The following is a 21,468-nucleotide window of genomic DNA, read 5'->3' as shown; positions in this document are numbered from 1 at the left end:
TTTGTTCATATGTGTTCTGTACCGTCCTCCAAACAGTGAAGACTGCATTTACATGTCGCTGTCTAACAACATGGACCAAATTCTATCCACTCATCCCAACTCTCTCTTACTCGTATGTGGCCACTTCAACTGTCATCATGCCAGCTGGCTGGTGTGGGTTCCTCTCACACCAGCCAAGGCACCTCAGCAAAGGACTTATGCGACTCACTGGGACTGACACAATCTGTCAATTTCCCGACCCGGATCTCAGTCAATGGAGTATCTTCTCTTCGAGACTTGGTTATGACTAACTTCCCTGCAAATGTCTGCTGCTCTTCTTCTGCTCCAATCGGTTCTTCTGATCATTTCCTTGTTAAAGTGGACATCTCTCTGGCCATTCTCAGAGAGCCTCCTCAGCGTCGACGAGTCTGGCATTTCACTCAGGCCAACTGGCACGGTCTTCAAGCAGCCATCAGTCATCTGGACTGGTCTTCCATCTCTACTGCCTCTGACATCAACGCTTCCTGGGAATTCTTCCAAAGTAAACTGCTCTCTCTCGTGCACAGATTTATCCCATCTCGTCTTCAGTTGTCATACCCTTCCTCCCGTCCATCGTACACGGAATCTTGTGGTGAGGCAGTTTCCATGAAGCAACTTTCCTTCACCTCATGGAAGGCTAATCCAACTGAAGGTAATCTCAGTTCCTTTCACAAAGCTCGGAAATAGTGTATGTCTACCCTCAGGAGAGCCCGGAAACAATATCTCTCGACTCTAAAGACTGAACTCTCAAACCTGTCTCCCTCCTCCAAATCCTGGTGGCGTCTGGTCAAATCTGTTTCTCGTGTTTGTTCCCCTTCCATCCCCTCCCTTATCTCAAATGGCTACACAGCTGACACCGCATGTGAAAAAGCCGAATGCCTCAACTCTGTGTTTGCCTCAAAATCTTGTGTCCCGAACCCATCTCTCTCTGTACCCACCTTACCCAGTCGAACCCAGCTGCTCCTGGACTCTGTGTCCTTCTCTCCTGACAAGGTGGAGAAGTTTTTGTCAAACCTCGACTTTGATTCTGCAACTGGACCAGACGGCATCAGCCCACGGGTCATAAAATCCTGCTCTGCCGCTCTATCTCACCCTCTCTCTGTTGTCTTCACCCACTCTTTTGCTCAAGGTTATCTGCCATCTGCTTGGAAATCAGCAAACTTTACCACTTTCCACAAAAAGGGTGCAAAAACAGATCCTTGCAACTACAGACCAATCAACCTGCTCAAAATCATCACCAAGGTCATGGAATCAATCATCGCTTCTGACATCAAATCCTTCCTCTTCTCCAATGGCTTCATCTCGGATCATCAATTTGGATTCAGACCAGGTCATTCCACTCTGGTCATGCTGCTTCTGCTATCTCAACAATGGATGGAAGTCCTTAATGACGAACAGGAAATCAGAGATGTCTCCATTGACATATCACGTGCCTTCGATATGGTCTGGCACCCCGTTCTGCTCACCAAACTCTCCTATGGTATCCATGGAAATCTTCACGCATGGCTTGCGGACTTCCTCCCTGGTCATAGTCAGTGTGTGGCCCTGAATAGTTTTCTCTCATCTCCCTTTCCTGATCAGGCTGGAGTTCCCCAAGGCAGTGTTCTGGGCCCTGTGCTTTTTCTGGTCTTCATCAATGATCTCTCTTTTCACTCTTAGGAAAATCCTCATTCCTCAAACCCTCAAACTATCTCTTTGCTGATGACTCCACTCTCTGCTGCTCCATACCTCATCCCTCAGATCGGCAGTCTGCAGCCTCCTCACTCTCTGCAGACCTGGACTAAATCACAGACTCGTCAAACAAGTGGAACATGTCTTTCAATCCTGACAAATCTCACACTCTTACTATGTCTCTCCGAAAAGACCGACTGGACAACGCTCCCATCTTCTTTCTCAACAATCCTCTCCAAGAAGTTCTGTCACTCATGCTTTTGGGTCTCACTATCTGCCATGATCTTGCCTGTGTTACGAATTCATGTGAATTACTATTCAGGTCTTTGCTTATCAATGTGTAGTCGATTAAAGGTTGTTGTGATTAAAGGGTCAGGAGCCCTTCTGGGAAAAAGGAGACCGGAAACGGAAGGAAGAAGACACGAGGTCCTGGAGAAGCGACGATTCTTCTTCTTCCTCGCCGAGCTCGGACGCGAGCGGTATCGCTATTGAGCAACGTAAGAGAATCGGCGTTTTCAAGCCCATCTGGCGAGAGGAGTTACCGGGACGTGTAACTACCCTTTGACACGTCAAGTCACTGTGGGTTCGTGCACGGAACCAAGCGTCCGGCACAGTTCGCCTCACCGTCTACAAGGCCGCGTACGGGTCGCCCCTTGGGTCTCGCGCGCTGGGCAAGCCGCGTGTTGCTTTGCCCGCTTTGCTTTACCCGCTTTGCTTGGCCAGGAGGTGTGCGCTGCAGCCGTTGTTCCCGGTACGGGACGTGCCCGGTGGAAGCACGTCAGGAAGGGTCCGTTCAACCGCCCACGTGCGGACATCGAACTACAGGAGTACGGAGACAGTGAGAGAGACATTGACCATGGAGGGAGTCGGGAGTGGGGCTCACGTGAGGAATGTATAAGATGGCCATCTTAGAGTTACTGTAGATGAGTTTACATCTTTGTAAGATTGATTGCTGATGGTTGATGGTTGTTGATTGCTCTGGGAATATATCCTTGATTATTCCGGATCCTTGGTGTGGGGTTTCTTATTGATTGGAATTCATATTGATTGCGTTACGAACATGCATAACTAATAGATCTTTCTGGCGGAGTTCCTCTCACGGTCCGGGGGTCACCGAGACCAGGTAGTCACCGGGAGGACCACGTAACACCTGGGAAAATCACATTTCCAAGCTGGCCTCCAAACCAGTCGCCGAATGGGCATCCTCCGTCGTGCGAAGTCCTTCCTTGGCACACCTGAGCTCCTCACCACATATAAGGCTTTCATCCGCAGCTCAATGGAATACTGTTCTCCCCTCTGGGCTGGTGCTGCTGCCTCACACCTAGCTCGGCTTCTCGCTGTTGAATCCAAAGTTTTCAAAATCATTGGAATCTCCTGCGATGAAGCTAACTCCGAGGGCCTTTCACTCACTCACCACAGGCAGGTTGGTGGTCTTGATGTCTTCTACCGACTCCTCTCCGGCCTTGCTCCCCCAGCTCTGCTTGTGCTCTGTCCCCCAAATATTCCTACAAGTCACACAAGATCTGCCTGCAACCCTCTTATGGATAAACAGCCAAAATCAAGACTTTCTATTCACCTTCCCTCTTTCATTCCTCTTTTCTCCCGCCTCTGGAACAAAAGTCCCTCACTCTCTTCAATCCCACTCCTCCCTCCAGGTCTTTAAAACAGCTGTTCACCAACACCTCTTATCTTCCCCCATCCAAAACCTTCATCTTTTCTACCGCCGTTAATTCACCCAGCTCCACTTTTTTGAAATACCGACTTCTTTCCTGGAAGTCCTAGCAGTGTCAATGTGTTTTATATCATTGCGGTACACACAGTGACACAAAACAGCAGAATGACTCCTTTTCTCTATTCAAACTGGTTGAACGAGTGATTTTTTTATATTGCAGGCACCTGCAACTCACCACAGATGAGTTCAATTCCAAAGTAAAGGAGAATCACCTGCTTGAAATCTAATTATTTCTAACAACTTCTAAAAGGTGCCAATAATATTGTCCGGGCCATTTTAGGATTTCTGTGTGGAATAAGCTAAGATTTAGTAATTTTTTCAGCTTTTTTTTGTTTTGTTCCACTGCAAACCAAAGAAATACATATGTGGATACCAAAATATATTTTAATTTCAACAATTTTCTGGAAGAAATGGTGCATTATTTGAAAAAAGTGCAAGGGTGCCAATATTTTTGGCCACGACTGTATATATAGAATAATAATAATAATAATAATAATAATCTATTGTGCCCCGAACAAAGTCCATAACCCTCTCAAGTTGCAAACTTTCAAATCTCTCAATCTTTCTACGCCCTTACCTTTTTGTTCAGATGTTCTCCACACATCAATTTCCAGAGAGTAGGCCTGTCCTTCGGCTTCCCTCCTCTGCCTTTTGGCCTTACTTTGTTCCCTAGTATGAATTAGTACTGTATATGTAAATGTTCAATTAATTATCGAATCCTTTTGTTTGTTTTTCAGATTTTACCAAATGAAATTCGACTAGCGCAAAAATCGACTTGACCTAAGGGTCCCAGGAACGGAACGCTTATGTAAGTCGAGGACTGTCTGTATATTGGAACCTTCTCAAAATTATGATGTGTTGTGATCAATAAAATTTCTTTCAAAAACGACAAAAAAATTATAAAAGTGCATTTCCAAGAATGTGTCGTAGAAGCACTGAAGGTGGGCCGAGAAGGGTATTCCTGCCAGGAGGGTGGGTGTACCCGCTAGTATTTATAATAAACTACTTACATTAAAAAAAATTATTTAATTAAATGTCTTACTAAATCGTCTATAAATTAATATTTTTCAAAAGGGCACAATATATTCTGATGGAAATTTTGCAAAAATGTATTTCTATGGATAAATTTACATATTTCACCAAATTTGACATTTTTAGCAATGATTTGATGAAATGTATTAAAATATTTCTTGTCATATTAACATTTCAGAGGCACAGCCGCATCGCATCCTCAGCCAATGATGCTACCCTGCAGCCTTGTGCTGCTTACGGAGGAAGAAGATATTTGCATAAACTATGCTCCACAAATTATTACAGGATGTTTTTTCTAAGTATTTAGCATTCAGCAAGCAAGGAAAATAAAACAATACTAGATTTTCCTTGATTTGCCGAATTTTCCGTTTTGGGGTAGGAGTAACAATTTTAACAATAACATTTTTTATATTCTTCTTACATGAAATTAATTTTGTTAATCGTATTTCTTATTAAATTCCCTTCAAATCCGTGATTCTAAACATGGTAATCATTCTTTAGTTTATGCACAAAATAAACTTTTCTGTTACACCTTTTATGAAAACGAAAAATTTATATTTTCTGCAGTGTATCGCCACGGTGCTCTCAGTGCCTGAAATGGATAACAATGAATGAGAGGTATTATATTTACCATACAAGTTTTCTGGAAAGAAAATGGGCTGAGTTATATGCCGAACAATTATCAAGGAGATATGGTCTATAATAAGAGATTTTTATTTATTTATTTTTGGATTCGATTTTGCTTTGTTTAGGTTTTTTTTTTTTTTAAGATAAATTTGAAGTTGGATTCTGTACAGATTGGATTCTGTGTTGAAGTTGGATTTTAGAAAAGTTTATTTTAGAAGAGGGTTATAAAAATGGTCATAACACACAAAAGCTACCAATGTTTCAATGCTGTCATATATTTAACAACTCTAGGAGTGCATACCTTGCCAAGAATCCCAATGAGTATTATTCCCCTCGGATGGTACTGGTGGCCAAAATTTGCGAGCCTGGCTCATGGCCTATTATATATGGATGTGTCGAGTTCACGGATCCCTGCCTTCTCTTCCACATTAGATTACCTGGGGGATTGAATGAAGGCATTAAGTACCTAGGGGGGGGGGGGGGGGAGGGGGTTCTCTGTAATGAAAACGATGTTTAAAAAAAACAAAAAACTGGGAGGGTTTGATAGTTGCCCTCAAATACAGACTAGTGAAATTGAGTGCCCTGCTTGTTCAACTGTCTTACAAGGGAAAGGTGTTAGTGCTCATCAATTTGGTGGCATCGATACTTTGGCACCATTTCAAGGTTGCACACCCCCGGAAGGGTTGGTAAAAATGTGCAAAAAATATTGATGAACCGTTGGAATGGCAAGCCAGGGTTTGACCTGGTATTGCGATCCTTCCCCAAGAAAAAGGAGGTCAATGCCGCGTAGATCTGGTCAGTAAGATTATGCTCTTCCACCTGAATGTGGTTAAGCAGCTGCTGCATAGGCCTTCCTGCCTGGCTTGGAGTGCGTTGACTAACTCTCTCTTGAATCAAGCTGCTGGGCTGTGCTATTCGCAGGAGGTCTTTCAGCTGGATGTGCAGCACTTGGACTTGTCCCAATTACCACCTTTCTACACCAGCATGCTGAATGCCCAGCAGGCCTTTACAGTAACCCGTCTGCACTTATCAAATACAAAAGTGATGTTCCTGTGTGAACCCGATTTGATCATCTGCTTTTCGAAAGTATTTCCATAGACCAGAGTTTTGTTCAGAATTTAATTGGTGTATGGGGCAGGTAGATGGGTGAGTCCTGCTGAATTTGTTCAATCCGTAGGCACCAGGTCAGTTAGACTGGTTACCTGAGTGTTTGCATAGTGTCTCGGAAGTTATTGGGACAAAGGGCTGGCAGGATGTCCTTGATGTAAACACACATGCCTCTAAGCTGTCAAGCCTGGGTTAAAATCCCGACGCAGCTATAAACTGTCATCCCAGTGCTTCACAGGCAGGGTGATTCATCAATGTGTGTGCCATCCATTGGATGGACGTCAGACTGAGTGTCCCGTCTGCCATCCCGAGTGGGTGAGCTATCAACAGCATCATGGTCAAATTCCAACTTCCTGCTCTAACCTTCAAGCGGCACTGCATCAGCGGCACAGCCGTGCTCCCAGCAATGATGCAAACAAGCAACCTCAGGCTGCACATAAAACGAATGGATGAGTTGTGACAAAAACTTCCACGGGGGGCAGGCTTACTCCGATTCTGTTTTACCTGCTTCCAGTTTTACAGATCTTGTGCTCACCCCAAAAAAACTGCACAATTAACTCATCTTACTATAATTCACCAAATGTCTGTCTGTCTGTTCCCAGGTACCGAAAAAACGGCTGAACCGATCGCCACGATATTTGGGGTGGGTAATCCTGGGACCCCCCTGGAGTAAAATAGGCTATATTGTTTTTCAAATTTTTCCAATTTCCAATTTTTCCAATTTTCAAATTTTCCAGTTTTTCCAAACACGATGCAATAATATTTACCGATATGAACAGTGATGTGGCTTTTATTGAAATTCTACAAATACTGTTTAGATTTTGATGATTTGCATGTGATATGATTTAACGGATGTTTATATACGGTTTATAACGGATGTCTCCAATACATTCAGAACTCCGCTGCCCGTCTACTCACCCATTCCCGGACCCGTGACCACATCACCCCCGTCCTTTACAAGCTTCACTGGCTCCCCATCTCCCAGAGAATCCAGTACAAAATCCTCCTCTTGACCTACAAAGCCCTCCATAACCTGGCCCCATCCTACCTGGCTGACCTCCTCTCCAGACACACTCCCACCCGCAACCTCTGCTCTGCTGGTACCAACCTCCTGACCCCCCCCCCCCCCCATCCGGACCAAATTCAGATCCTGGGGGGACAGGGCCTTCTCCATCGCTGCTCCCACCCTCTGGAACTCACTACCTCACACCATCAGAGACTCCTCCTCACTCACCAGATTCAAAACATCACTCAAGACCCACCTGTTCAGCACTGCATTCAACATTCAACCCACAGCATTTAACCCCTGACTATCACTTCTCCTTCTCCCTCCTTTTGCTTTAAATATTTCCCTATTGATTCTTGTCTTTTTGCAATTGTTGTTTTCATGTTTTGTTATGCATTATGTTTTGCACTCTGTCAAAGCGCCTTTGGGCTTCATGAAAAGCGCTATACAAAATAAATGAATTATTATTATTATTATTATATAAATCGTTTAAAATAAAAAAGCCTTCAATTTCTGATATTTTGCCTTTTCATTTGGGTCTCCCAATTAAAGCCCCGCCCATAGGGCGGATACCATTGCTAGTCCTATAAAATTTCAACTCTGCTCTTTTGGAAGGCACTTCTCCCGTTAACTGATACCCATCCACGCAACTTGTATCAAGTCTGCTCAGATTTCATGTACGTCATCCCGAAGTTGAACGTTATAAAGTTGATTTCTTTGTTGCCAGTTCATCATCATTTCATATGCAGCCTGTGGCTGCTGGTTGCATCACTGCTGGGAGTGCGGCTGTGCCGCCAATGCAATGCCCCTGTTTCCAAGTAAGATGGCACTCATTTTGCTGACCTCAGAAGGATGGCGGGCTGAGTCAACCCACTAGGTGTTATTTAACGGTACGACAGGGCCTCGAGCTCAGGATCCTAACTAAGATCCTGAGTTAAAAGCACTTCTTGCCGGTGTGCGTTAAAACCCAGATATATGTTTACATGGATATATATTTATACTCCCAATTTTTATTCTGTGCTGGCCGGGCTGGTTCCTCCAAAGCCCACCGCCTCCCCCCACTCTCCGCCCCTCTGCCCCAAACCCACCATTTTCTGCTCTCAGATATTTTTTCCTTTCTTTTGTAGTTTTCCAATAACAGTCTTTCTGTCTCAATCAAACAGAAACACAGAAACACAGAGAGCCTTTTCTCATTTTACCACTCCATATCCATTCCCGTGCATACATGATGAAGAAAAGAGAGCAAAATTTCAAAATAGGAAAGGAAAAAAACAGCAAACTCAGGCTAGACAAAGTTCAGCACATCCCACAAGGACTCACGTGAAACTCCAAAGGAGCATTGATGATTTGGTTGACGTTTGGTAGGGATCCACCGTAGAAGTTTGAGCGGCTCTGAGCGAGCTGCAACTGCTGTGCTTTAAAATGCAGCTGAATCACAGAGTGAAGAAGGGAAGGTGGTTTGGGGGTTGGGGTGAGGGGTGAGGAGGAAGGTAGCTTTTAGCACTTTTTTTTTTTTTTTTTTTTTTTAACACAAACTATATTTCATACACATCACCTGGAGTATCTTACACATCAATTCACAGATTTCAAATGGTATTCAACAGATGAGTCAAAACAACTGCCTCTCAGTCATATGGCTCTCATTTTATAATATTTTATGCCCCCGCCCCCGAAGGTTCCTGGAGGCATTATGTTTTCGGGTTGTCTGTCCGTGCATCCGTATGTCCGTCCGGGCTAAACCTCGTTTTTCTCAGCAACCACATGTCCAATTGAGACAAAACTTTCAGGGTAGGAGTTACACCCATGCAGAATGTTTTTATGATAATTGTGATGCCATAGGTCACGTGGTATGGCAGCCATCTTGGATTAAATGCAAATAATTAAAAAATTATTTCTCGGAAACCGCTGAAAGGAAGAATTTGAAACGTGGCACATTGTAAAGAACTCCCAATGGGGAACAAAAGCATGACAATGATGACATCATAGGTGAAGTGGTATACCAGCCAAAAATGTTTTAATCAAATTCCTTATCCTAAAAATCTGAAATTGCATGCACATGATCTAAGACCCATTTGTATTGGAATATTAAATTTATGACATCATAGGTCACATGGTTTGGCAGCCATATTGGAGTGAACCTAAAACCTATTAAAAAAACAACTTCTCCCAAGCCACCAAATCGATTGACTCGAAACTTTACGTGTGTCATTGACTAGGCATGGCGATTAAAAGATGATCACAAAAACAACATTGGTCACACATGGTGTGGTAGCCATATTGGATTGACGGAAAATATTACATAATTATATCTCTGAAACCGCTTACCCTATTGATGCGAAATTTTACAAATATCATCTAACACTATTGTTGCATATAGTCTGGTGTTGGCTTAGCGGTTAGGGTGCTGACTTGGGATCCTAGGATCCTGAGTTTGAATCCTGGTCAATCGCTGAATTAATGCTAGGGGGGTTGACTCAGCTTGTCATCCTTCCGAGGTTGGCAAATTGAGTACCAGCTTGCTGGGATGAATGATCCCGGTGTGTACTCCAGTTTAGAATAGGTACACCGTATCCCTGCATCGTAAGAGGCGACTAAGGGTTGGCGTCAGGAAGGGCATCCGGCCATAAAAACATTGCCTCAAACAGGGAACCATGATTGTCATGGGGCCTGCAAGGCTAACCCCCCACTCTAGTGGGGAAAAATGGCCTTTAAAAAACGATCATTCATTCATTAGTTAGTGGGGGACTCCTCAATATAACTACCTCGTAGTTATATATATATATATATATATAATTTTATATTTATCTATCTATAATTCCAGTAATCTCTGTGTGTATGTTTGTATGTTTGTATGTTTGTATGTTTGTATGTCTGTATGTCTGTGACCGCTGTTTCTCGACAACCACGGGTCCGATATACTTTAAACTTGCCAGGTATATTGCTGGGGACCCGAGGATGTGCCTTTTCAAGGTTTCATATTAATCGGAGAAGTAGTTACCGAGCTATGTCCAAAAAACGATTCAACCAATCAGAGAGCAGCGAGCTATCACGTGTGCCGAACGTGGCGAACAGACTCTGCCTCGGACGGCACATTTGAGAGCGTATTCATTTATTTCACGTTGGAAAACTATGTTGCCGTTAAACTATGTTTTAAAACTAATTAAAACTAATTTGCGATTCATCGTAACTGCGATTTGCGACCTTCCGGACAGTGAAGACTGCACTTCCGGCAGCCAATCACAGAACGCGTTGTTGCGTAGGCGTGGCCGATGTGAGAGCGAGCCGAGCCGAGCGCGTGCGCCATTACGGTTCGTAATTCGATTTCTTCCGGAGAAAATAATAATTTCTCGATTTCTTATGCGCATTATTTCTCCCAATTCAGTCAGAGCGAAGGGCGGAAGCGAAGAGCGTTGTTTTTTTTGTTTACGGGCGTACGGGCGTACGGGCGGGGGTAGAGCGTACGGGTAGCGTTTTTTTTTTTTTTTGGCAAGGAACGGGCACCCACGTACGGGCATGCCCTAGTAATACTATAATAATAATAATAATAATAATAGACAGGACATAAAACCTCAAAAGGCCCTTATATAAAATGCTTGAGGCATTTCTTGTTAAAAGTTGGTAACAAGTGTTTTTAACATAATTTGGGTATGCTGAATCCGAATCCGGTTGTTACCAAGCTGGCAAATGCTTTATAGTGGCTCAAAATCGCAATTCAAAATGGCCGCCAAAATCGCACATATTTGATGTGTCAAATTTTGTTATTTCATGCTTTAGGTTAAACCTATGTTAGCAGAGTAGGTATTTGGTCTTTTGAAAACACTTTCAGCATGGATAATTCAAACTAAGTTGATACCAAGCAAATACAAGCTGCTGGCACCCCGCCAGAGGACAAAATCCAATCAAAATCCAATGATTGCGGTAAGATCATCAATCGAATCTGACGCATTGTCCAGTTCATTTTTCAGCTGCTCGTCATGCTCCTCAAGGTAGCTTGTAAGTTGTGGTAGAAGCACTTGCCAAAATGCCTGCAATGTTAGTTTGTGAGCTCGCATTCCTCTAGAATATGACTTGCCTGCCATACAGTGTTCTGTGGTGGACGGTCCCATAATTCCACTCTCGGACCAGATATCTGCTAACCCCGACGACTGCATGTGCTGGCCAATAGCTTTGAGAAAGTTCAAGGAGATATGAAGACCACCAAGGCGAGAGATGAGAACTTCCTTGAACTCCGGTATAGCAGATTTCAACTCCAGTAATTTGCAATACAATGCTTGGTCTACCGTGAGTACTACATACTTTTGACCTAGCTTTGAGCTGATGTGCATGCAGCGTTTTATGACCGTAGTAAGAGTGTCAAGCTCATGCGCCGGGGCTTGAATAATTGGTAAGTAGCCAATCGTTGTCATTTCTGGATCCGTCGTGCTGTAAAACTGATTGTGTTGCATCCATCCCAACTGTGGATTTTCATTTTGCCGTTTCATGAAGAAAGACATATCTGTAGCTCGCGCCAGTTGCGCTGATGCGTTTTCATGTTCAGCTTCGGTGTACCATTCTGGCTGGATTTCTGCAGTAAACGCTGGTGTACGTTGTGTTTCCCTGACATTGGCTTCTATTATGTTATTCATGGCATCTGGCACTGAAAGTGATTTATGCTTCGATGGTACAAGATCATGGAAGTTGAAGTCTGGAGCAGGACCTCGTTGCCACACAGCCATCTGAGTGGCATGGAACGTGTTCTTTCCATCCATCGATGAATCATTGATGTCAATGTTATCTGCGGGAAAATGTACAAATTTTCCTGGTGTCAAATTAGGGGGAATGACTGCACCATTTTCAGTATCCATGTTCTGGATGGTATGCTCTGCCAGAGCATTATCCACTTGTAGGATGGAATCGTAGCTGAGGACATGACCTGCACTATTAAACAGTTGCACCAGATGTTTGGACCTCGTTGCCTGGTGCAATGTACTTCCAAGTCCAATGTGCTTTGGGGTTCACTTTTTCCCATGGCTGACTGCAAATACAATATCTTGTGCAATGTTTAGGACGTTTGACCGAACTTTTGCCTCAAGTACTTCGTCGTCATTTTCATCAGTGTCACCATCAAGAGCTGACTGGCCTTCAAACAGAAGACGAAGGAACATATATAGGGAATCTGGTATACATGCAGCTGCATCATCTTCACTGACGTTGAATCCTTTGTGGCCTGGCTGTGACACGAGTTCTCCTCTAATCTTAAGGGCTACGTGGACTAATGAAAGGAAAATGTCATCTCCAGGTTGATGGACTGGCGTGAATAGTTCATCGTTGTCTTGATCTTCCATCTGTGAAATGGGAATATGGCGATATTTTGTGGGAACGAGAAGCGTTTTGTTTCCCGAGGGTGCCCTATCTAGCATAGGGATGAACTCGTAGATCTCCGTCAAATGATGTTTTAGCTTTTCTGTGAAAGAAGCCCTGCGGCTGAGAAACGATGGTGGAATCTCAATGTTTGCATCCTTGGTCAGGCAGCAGTACCGATTGAAAACATCATGTAGTTCCAATACATGTCCTTTCTGAGCTGAGACTTGCAGCTCTGAACATAGCCACGCCATGGCTAGATCAGTTCTATGACTAATGCTTTGAATAGCTTGTGTGGACCTCGTAAAGTTCACATAGCATTGAAGGTGGTATTTGCCTTCTGACGCAATCAGATCGTTAACACATGCAACTCGAATACGTAACCCTTATCAAACTGTGCCGCCTCGATTATCTGCGCACTCATTTTCTGTGTTGTTACAGATGCAAGTATATGCTTTATATGCACAGTTTGACAGAATAAGCATTTGTCCCAGTCAGTACCCAGGACAGATCCTCGCAATATATGTGTTGATCTGGAAGAGATGCATGTTTCTTTGCTGCTCGATGCTTGCTCTCCATCTGTGTCCAGACTACATCCTGATGTTTTCTGATGCTGGTGCAACCGCTGAATTTTTCCCTTGTCAGTAAATTGTGCGTAGCAATGTCTATGCCACACAACTGACTCTGCATCTGTTGACTGAAGCACAACTTCGAGTCTATCAATAACATCTCTGTTGCTATCATCTCTGAGTTTACTTCGTGCGGTTACAGCATCTCGGAGTGTCAGCAAACCCTGCTTCCCAGCCTGGTGCACATCCTTGTCGTCCTTCTGACAAATGATACAGAGACTCAGGGATGGTGATGAAGATCGCCTCTTGAGACTAAGCACTGGGTCCATTTTTCTGAAAAGAGATAAGCCATGGTTAACACTCGTACCCAATAAGCATGTTCTCAAATATACAGGTTATAATACTATACTTATAATTAAGTCTTAAATAAGCCGCTCCGAGTGTACACATTTAAACTGTAGCTTAGACAACAATATGTTAGCATGTATATCTTACCTAATGCCATTGCGCTGATTAAGTATGTTAAACAGTAAACACCTTAACTAAGTCCACGGATTGTCGTCCAGCATAAAATGATTCCAATAATCTGAAAGAGAACTTATGAAAAGCAATAACATGAATGAGGCAGTATAACTACCACTACTCCAGGTATCATCCAATATGTTTGCTGTTGTAGAAATAGTCAGTATTGTGATTAATGAGTTGTTTTAACTCTAAACCTTAAGTACTACATTCAGACACCAAAAACATATCTGTGGCTAGTGGGAAACCAAATATATGCATTTTTCAAATTTTACTGTGGCCATCTTGGATTTTGTCCTCTGGCGGGGTGCCAGCAGCTTGTATTTGCTTGGTATCAACTTAGTTTGAATTATCCATGCTGAAAGTGTTTTCAAAAGACCAAATACCTACTCTGCTAACATAGTTTTAACCTAAAGCATGAAATAACAAAATTTGACACATCAAATATGTGCGATTTTGGCGGCCATTTTGAATTGCGATTTTGAGCCACTATAAAGTATTTGCCAGCTGGGTAACAACCGGATTCGGATTCAGCATACCCAAATTATGTTAAAAACACTTGATACCAACTTTTAACAAGAAATGCCTCAAGCAGTTACAAATGCTGACTTTTCCTCCTGTCTATAATATGAGTTTCCTGACTAGGAATTCCAATGTAGGCGGCCATTTGGCCAATCAAGCCTGTGCAATGGTTGCTTGCTCTACTTCCTTTATAAATTGTAAGCAACACACAAGGAAACAGCAAGTACCATTTTTACAGTCTTTTGAACGAATCAGCCGGGGATTGAACCACTGACCTCCAAAACTCTGAGCTCTAACCATTACGCCATCGAGTTTGGTATAGTAATTAATAATGAAGATTATAACATCACTCTCAGGAAGAAACAGGTGTGAGAAATTGAACTAGGCTGTTGTAAAACGATTTGTAGGTTTCATGGAGTAATACAACAACAACAACATGCATTTTAAGGCCATTTTCCCTGCTAGAGCGGGGGTTAGCCTTGCGGTCCCCATGACAATCTTCTCCATTTTGCCCTATTTTCTGCATCTCTCCTTGTTAACCCCCTTGCCCGCATTTCTTCTTCCACCATCTTTAGCCAAGTCTTTCTCGGTCTTCCCCGTCCTCTACTTCCTTCTACATTCATTTCCATCACTCTTCTCAACCAGTCACTTTCATCCTTCCTCAACACATGACCAAACCATCTCAACCTGTTCCTCTTCACAGCATCAATCACAGGCTCTATTCCCATCATCTTTCGCAATTCATCATTTGTCTTCCTCTCTATCAACGATACTCCGCACATCCACCGAACCATTCGCATTTCCACCCTTTCCAGCCTTCGTTGCTGCTCTACATTCATGACCCATGTCTCGCTCCCATAAATCATAACACTTCTCACACATGCAGCATACACCTTTCCCTTCAGCTACAACGACACTCCCCTCCTCATCAGCATGCCACTCAGTTCCCAAAACTTCTTCCATGCACATCTCACTCAAGCAACCGTTGCCGTGTCTGATCCACCTTCTCCATTCAGCATGTCTCCGAGGTAGCAAAATGTTTTCACACCTTCCAGCTTCACGCCGTCTCCAAGATCCAACTCAACATTTCCTCCATCTGCAGCTCCCTCTGTGCACACCTTACATTTGAATGTAGCTGCCACACTGGTTAATGACCCTCTCAGACCACTACCTTTTTGGTGAACCCACTCAGCGCACATTGTACATTGAATGGAGTTCACTCCGACACCCTTCCTGCACACAGCACATGGCCACTTCCCAGTTCTATCCACCTCACCACATGCTTTACCACTTGCCATCACCTTCGTCTTTCCTATATTCACCTTCAGACCTTTTGTCTCCATACATTCCTTCCACTTGTTCATCTTTTCCTTCAGTCCATCCATACTTTCCGCAATCAACACCAGATCATCTGCATTCAACAACTCCCACGGTAAACCCTCCTTTACGTTCTGAGCCAGCACCTCCATCACAGCTACAAATAGTAGTGGACTAAGTACCGACCCCTGATGCACTCCCACCTTCACCTCAAACTCACCACTATTCCCGTCCTTCGTCCTTACAGCTGTGCGCGCTCTTTTGTACATTGCCATCACCACTCTGATCAACCATACCTCCACTTCTAACTTCCTCAATGCCCATGTCAATACTTCGCGTGGAATCCTATCGAATGCTTTCTCCAGATCAACAAACCCAAGAAACAACTTCTTCCTCTTCTCCATGTACTTCTCCTGCAACTGCCTCACAATAAAGAGCGCGTCTGTCGTTCCTCTTCCTGGCATAAATCCAAACTGCATTTCGTCGATCTTCACCTTCTTCCTTTTCCTTCTCTCCAACACCCTTTCCAATACCTTCATTCCATGCTCCAATAGGTTTATCGCTCGGTACGAGCCACACTCCAGAGCGTCATCTTTCCCCTTGTATAGAGGGACGAGGGTACTCAGTTCCCAATCCACTGGAATGCGGCCTTCTTTCACCACCAGATTACAGATCTCTGTCATTCTCTTCACACCACAACTTCCTGCTGCCTTCAACATATCTCCCACAACTCCCGTCGGCCCTCCCGCTTTTCTACTCTTCATTGCTTTTATCGCTTCCTCAACTTCCTTCTCAGTTATCTTCTCTGCTGGTCCTAAAACTGGGTTACTCTCTATGTTGCCATCCCATTCATTCTCTGTATTCAACAGCATTTCCATATATCTTTTCCATCTTCCTTTAATTCCATCTGGGTCCACAACGATTTGTCCCACTTCATCCTTCAAGCAACTCACCCCCATCACATCACACCTCTCTTTCGCTATCTGCTTTGCAATCCTGAATACCGCTCTGACCCTCTTCGGAATCCAAGCGTTCTCCGAACATTTTCCTACATGCCTCCTGCGCCTTTGCTACCTCTTTCTTTGCAGCCTTCTTGGCTGCCTTATAACTTTCATGCTCTTCTTTTTCTGCTCCCGTGCCCTTCGCCTTCTGCCACTCCTTGAACTTCTTCCTCTTCTCGTCAATCCTCTTTCCAACTTCATCATCCCACCACCATGTTCCCGAGTGCCTCGGTGGTCCTTTTGTCCATCCACATACCTCACCAACGGCTCCCAACAGACTATCTTTCATTGACATCCAACCACGTTCAAGCTCAACCACATCATCCTCTACCTTACTCAGCCTCTCTTTTAATGCCTCCCTTACTGTCACCTCTTTCAACCTCCACACCTTCATTCTCGGTTGGTACTTCACCCGCCGAGCTCTCCTCGCACCCTTCACCCTTATGTCGCAGACAACCAAGTGGTGCTGTGAAACAGCCTCCTCCCCCGGGATCACATTTGTGTCCCGGAGGTGCCCCCTATCTCGCCTACGCACCATCAGGTAGTCAACGGTTGTCGTCGACCCACCTGACATGTATGTAACAAGCTTATTATCCCCTTTCTGGAACTGAGTGTTACAAATCAACAAATCAGCTCCATCAGCAAACTCCAAAATCCTTTCACCTTCTCCATTTCTCACACCATATCCGTAACCCCCATGAACTCCCTCAAAACCGTCCATACTCCTTCCCACATGTCCATTTAGGTCTCCTCCTACCACAACAACTTCCTCATCTTTCACATTTTCCATCAGCTTCTCTATCGCACACCAGAACTTGTCCTTCTCTTCATCGCTCCGACCAACCTGTGGAGCATATCCCGAGATGACGTTCACCAAGAGCTTTCCAATCATCATTTTCACCATCATCAACCTATCACTCACTCTAGTCACACTCACCACACTGTCTACAAACTCCTCAGAAAACAGGACACCAACACCATTCACGCCCTCTGGGCACTCTTGCCACACAAACTTGTATTTCTGTCCCTGCCTACCCTTCACCATTCTCACACCACTTCCCTTCCATCTCGTCTCTTGCACACAACATATGTCCACTCTTCTTCTGACCAATACTTCCACCACTTCTCCTGATCTCCCTGTCATTGTCCCTACATTCCATGTCCCAAACCTCAGAAACCGATCTCCACTTCAGGCTGTACCCTGCCCATATGTAGTTGTGATTGTCATGGTTCTCTTCTTTGAGGCAATGTTTTTTTTATGGCCGGATGCCCTTCCTGATGCCAACCCTCTTTGTCGCCTCTTACGACACGCAGGGATACGGTGTACCTATTCTAACCAAGGTACACACCGGGACATGGAGTAATAATAATATGGAGTAATAATACTTTGTGATAATAACAATAAAATTTCGGTTTCATGGAGTAATAATAAAAAGAATAATACTCAGAACTAGAACTGCCACTTTATAACTGCTGGCGGTGATGACCGGTTTCCTCCGCCTTCCCGCTTTGATACAACCCCGCTTTCATTGGACACGCATGACACATGATGTCCTCTTTATAACACTAAATTCAGTATTGTATTTAAAAAAAAAAATCTATTCAGGGTCTATTCATCATCAGAGTCTATTGGGGTCTTTTGGGTCATCGGGTCTTTTGAGTCCTCAGGGTTCACTGGCTCTTTTGGGACCTTGGGGTATTTTGGGTCCTCAGGGTCTTTTGGTTCATTGGGGTGTTATGAGTCCTTGGGGTCTTTTGGGTCTTCAGAGTCCTCAGGATCTTTTGGGTCTTCTTGGGTCCTCGGGGTCTTTTGGGACGTTTGAGTCCTCAGGGCCTTTTTTGTCCTCGGGTCCTCTGGTTATTCGTTGTATTTAAGGGTCTTTGGGGTATTTTGGGGTCTTGGTGGTCTAAAGCGTCTTGGGGGACATAAAAGTTATTCAAAGGTCTTATGGGTCTTTGCAGTCCAAAGGGTCGAAAGGTACATTCTGATAGTACATAATTAATCGACTACGTAATTAATTGAGAGGATGCCACTGACTTCAAACAGCACAAAATTAATAGATATACTGAAAAGTCAAATGGCTGGAGAAGATAAAAATGTAGAAGTTCTTCTTCTTCAAACAATAACAACATCCGGCTGCAAAACCGTACAATCAATCAGGTTGAAATTTTAATAGGATAAAGGATAAAGGATAATATTCACTAGCCGAAACCCGTGGAACATCCACGGAAGGGAGGATGTGGTGTATGGATAGAGTGTACCATTATGGATGGCATAGGGGATTTGCTTGTCCGAGTAAGAGTTAGGAAGAAAGATGAGAATGAAGAGTGCGTATATGAACAACGTATTTATTGCACACAAATGCATGCTCAGGATTGTCCACTCAGTGGACGGCTTGCTGTCGCCTTCGACAGTCCAATCAGCGGACGGCTTGCTTCGCCCTCACCCAGCAGACGCCAATAAGATGGCGTCGTATCGGCAGTTAATCGGATGCTTTTGGGCCCCAACGTCGGCTAATTCAGATTTTTCGAGTATGGCTGTACGTGATGAACAAAGAGCGCGGTTCGTAGATCATAAATCCATTAGTGCCGTGGGCATCGGGTCACTGGGTGCGGCGTAAAAGGGATAACAAAGTCGAGTCCTTACGCTATTATTATATAGACTAGCCGAAACCCGTGGAACATCCACGGAAGGGAGGATGTGGTGTATGGATAGAGTGTACCATTATGGATGGCATAGGGGATTTGCTTGTCCGAGTAAGAGTTAGGAAGAAAGATGAGAATGAAGAGTGCGTATATGAACAACGATCGCCGACACCGGCACAAATGCATGCTCTGGATTGTCCACTCAGTGGACAGCTTGCTTTCGCCTTCGCCTGTCCAATCAACGGACGGCTTGCTTCGCCTTCGCCCAGCAGACGCCAATACGATGGCGTCGTAAGATGGCGTCGTATCGGCAGTTAATCGGATGCTTTTGGGCCCCAACGTCGGCTAATTCAGATTTTTCGAGTATGGCTGTACGTGATAAACAAAGAGTGCGGTTCGTAGATCGTAAATCCATTAGTGCCGTGGGCATCGGGTCACTGGGTGCGGCGTAAAAGGGATAACAAAGTCGAGTCCTTACGCTATTATTATATAGATAGGATAAAGGGTAATACTCGTCGAATTATGACGTCATAACGGTAGCACTTTTGATATCCTTAATGAATACATTTGTTGGTCCCAATGCAGAGTTCTTCACAATGAGCCATGACTCAATTTTTTCCATTAATCCGTTTCAGAGATATAGAGGCAAACTTTGAAGGTTTTCCAAGATGGCGCCCATACCACGTGACGTATGACGTCATAATTAGCAGTAAAAATTAAAAAGGTCTAACCGCTCCTTTGGTGAAAATGTGCCAATCGGACCAACAGTTGCAGAGAACATTAATTTTAAATGTTTCGGACCTCCAAAATCAAGGCGGAATAATAATAATAATAATGATCTGAACAGAAACAATAGGTTTCTCTCTGCAATGCATGCAGAGGAAAGCTAATAATAGCAATAACTAGAGCAAAGTCGATGGCGCACCATCGCAAATCCCCACGCTGTCCACCAAAAGCAAAGTTTTTTTTTTGTTTTTTTTGTATACTGAATCGAGGCTCGTGAAAGAGCTAACATTTATTTCATAACGTGACAAGTTGAATGAAAGATGGCAAAAAGTTCCCCCAGGAATGACCCACTATCAAATTTTGAGTTTAACATTTTTCGCCATTTTGACCTCCGTGACCCCAAGTCCCCAGCCCTGGGACATAAACAGGGAGTCCAACTCAAAAAAATCGTCACATTTTTCATGCATCTCCCAATGTTGATTGCATATACAAAGTTTCCTTTTGAAATGTTTAAAAATATGCCCGTAATTGAATTTTTCGGCATTTGCCCTTTTGACCCCGCTACAAGTGGCACAGCCAAAAGTGACACTGCTCAGCACTACCAAGTGTGGTGAATTTCTGCCCAACCATTTAGGAGGAGATAGCATGATGGACGGACGGACAGACAGACAGACGGAGCTGATTACAATATCTCCCCCTTTGTTTTTTTTTTCAAAAGGTGTGGGAATAATAACCCGAGAGTTCACAGAACACCTTGGACATGAAAAGGGTCTTTTCAACGCTTGCTCCACGTTTACGAGCATGATCGATGTTCTCTTTCTTTGTTCATGAACTTTGGAGAGCAGGCATGATGGCAAACATACACAGCCGATGGGTCAGACGGAACAGTCCAGAGCTAAACCTTCTACCAACTATTCTCGGAGGGACCGACGACTTTGGAAAGACCTTTCAGAGAAAGATGCACGAAACATACAGATCTGAGCTCCGTGGTGGTTGCATCGCCAGGCACCGACATGTTTGGCTGAATCTAACTGTTTCGCCGCCCTCAGAGCGCACAGCAAATGTGATTGGTTGGGACCGTGTAACGTTTTACCCAAGGTGCTGCTAAAGTGGAGGTTTTTGGAAGTGCAAACAAGACGATTTCTGTTCTGCAATGTTCAATATACAATTCAAATGAAATAAAAGAAAAGTTTTATGAAAAGTCTGTAAAATAAAATAAAATAAATAAAAGCGTTTAATTGAAGTTTACCGCCATTGATGCACCATCTTTTACACCACCTTATTTAACACTTACTTTAGATATTTGTGCCTGTTGTATGTGTCCTTCAAGATGTCCTTAAAATCAGGAAGTTACGTGTTTGGAATGATTTTCAATTTTATTTCACTGCCAGACAGGCAGACAGACTAAAGTAATTCCCTCTAGAATCTAGATCTTCAGGCCACCTGTTCTCCACCATCTCAGATCGTCCCGAATCCAAAACCATGATCTTTTGCACCCTCGTTAACCCCAACCAAATCCCTCCTCCTTCCAATTTTCCCTCCTTGGAGTGGCTGTGCCGCTGATGCGGTGTCCCCTTGTTGCCAGTAAGCTGGTACTCATTTTGCCGACCTCGGAAGGATGACAGACTGACT

At 44.0% G+C, this 21,468-nt stretch overlaps 1 protein-coding gene across 1 annotated transcript in view; it reads right to left on the bottom strand.

The window, feature by feature from the left end:
• The window catches only part of LOC137434314 (CREB-regulated transcription coactivator 1), a 180,377-nt gene that overhangs the window by 158,127 nt on the left and 782 nt on the right, over positions 1-21,468 (bottom strand). The window contains exon 2 of the mRNA XM_068127211.2: positions 8,514-8,621. Within this exon, the coding sequence (XP_067983312.1) occupies positions 8,514-8,621 (108 nt within the window). The remainder of the gene's footprint in view (positions 1-8,513; positions 8,622-21,468) is intronic.

This window comes from Myxine glutinosa, chromosome 10 (assembly GCF_964187855.1).
Source record: "Myxine glutinosa chromosome 10, kmMyxGlut1.1, whole genome shotgun sequence".
NCBI lineage: Eukaryota > Metazoa > Chordata > Myxini > Myxiniformes > Myxinidae > Myxine > Myxine glutinosa.
This window is presented reverse-complemented; position numbering and strand designations above follow the sequence as displayed.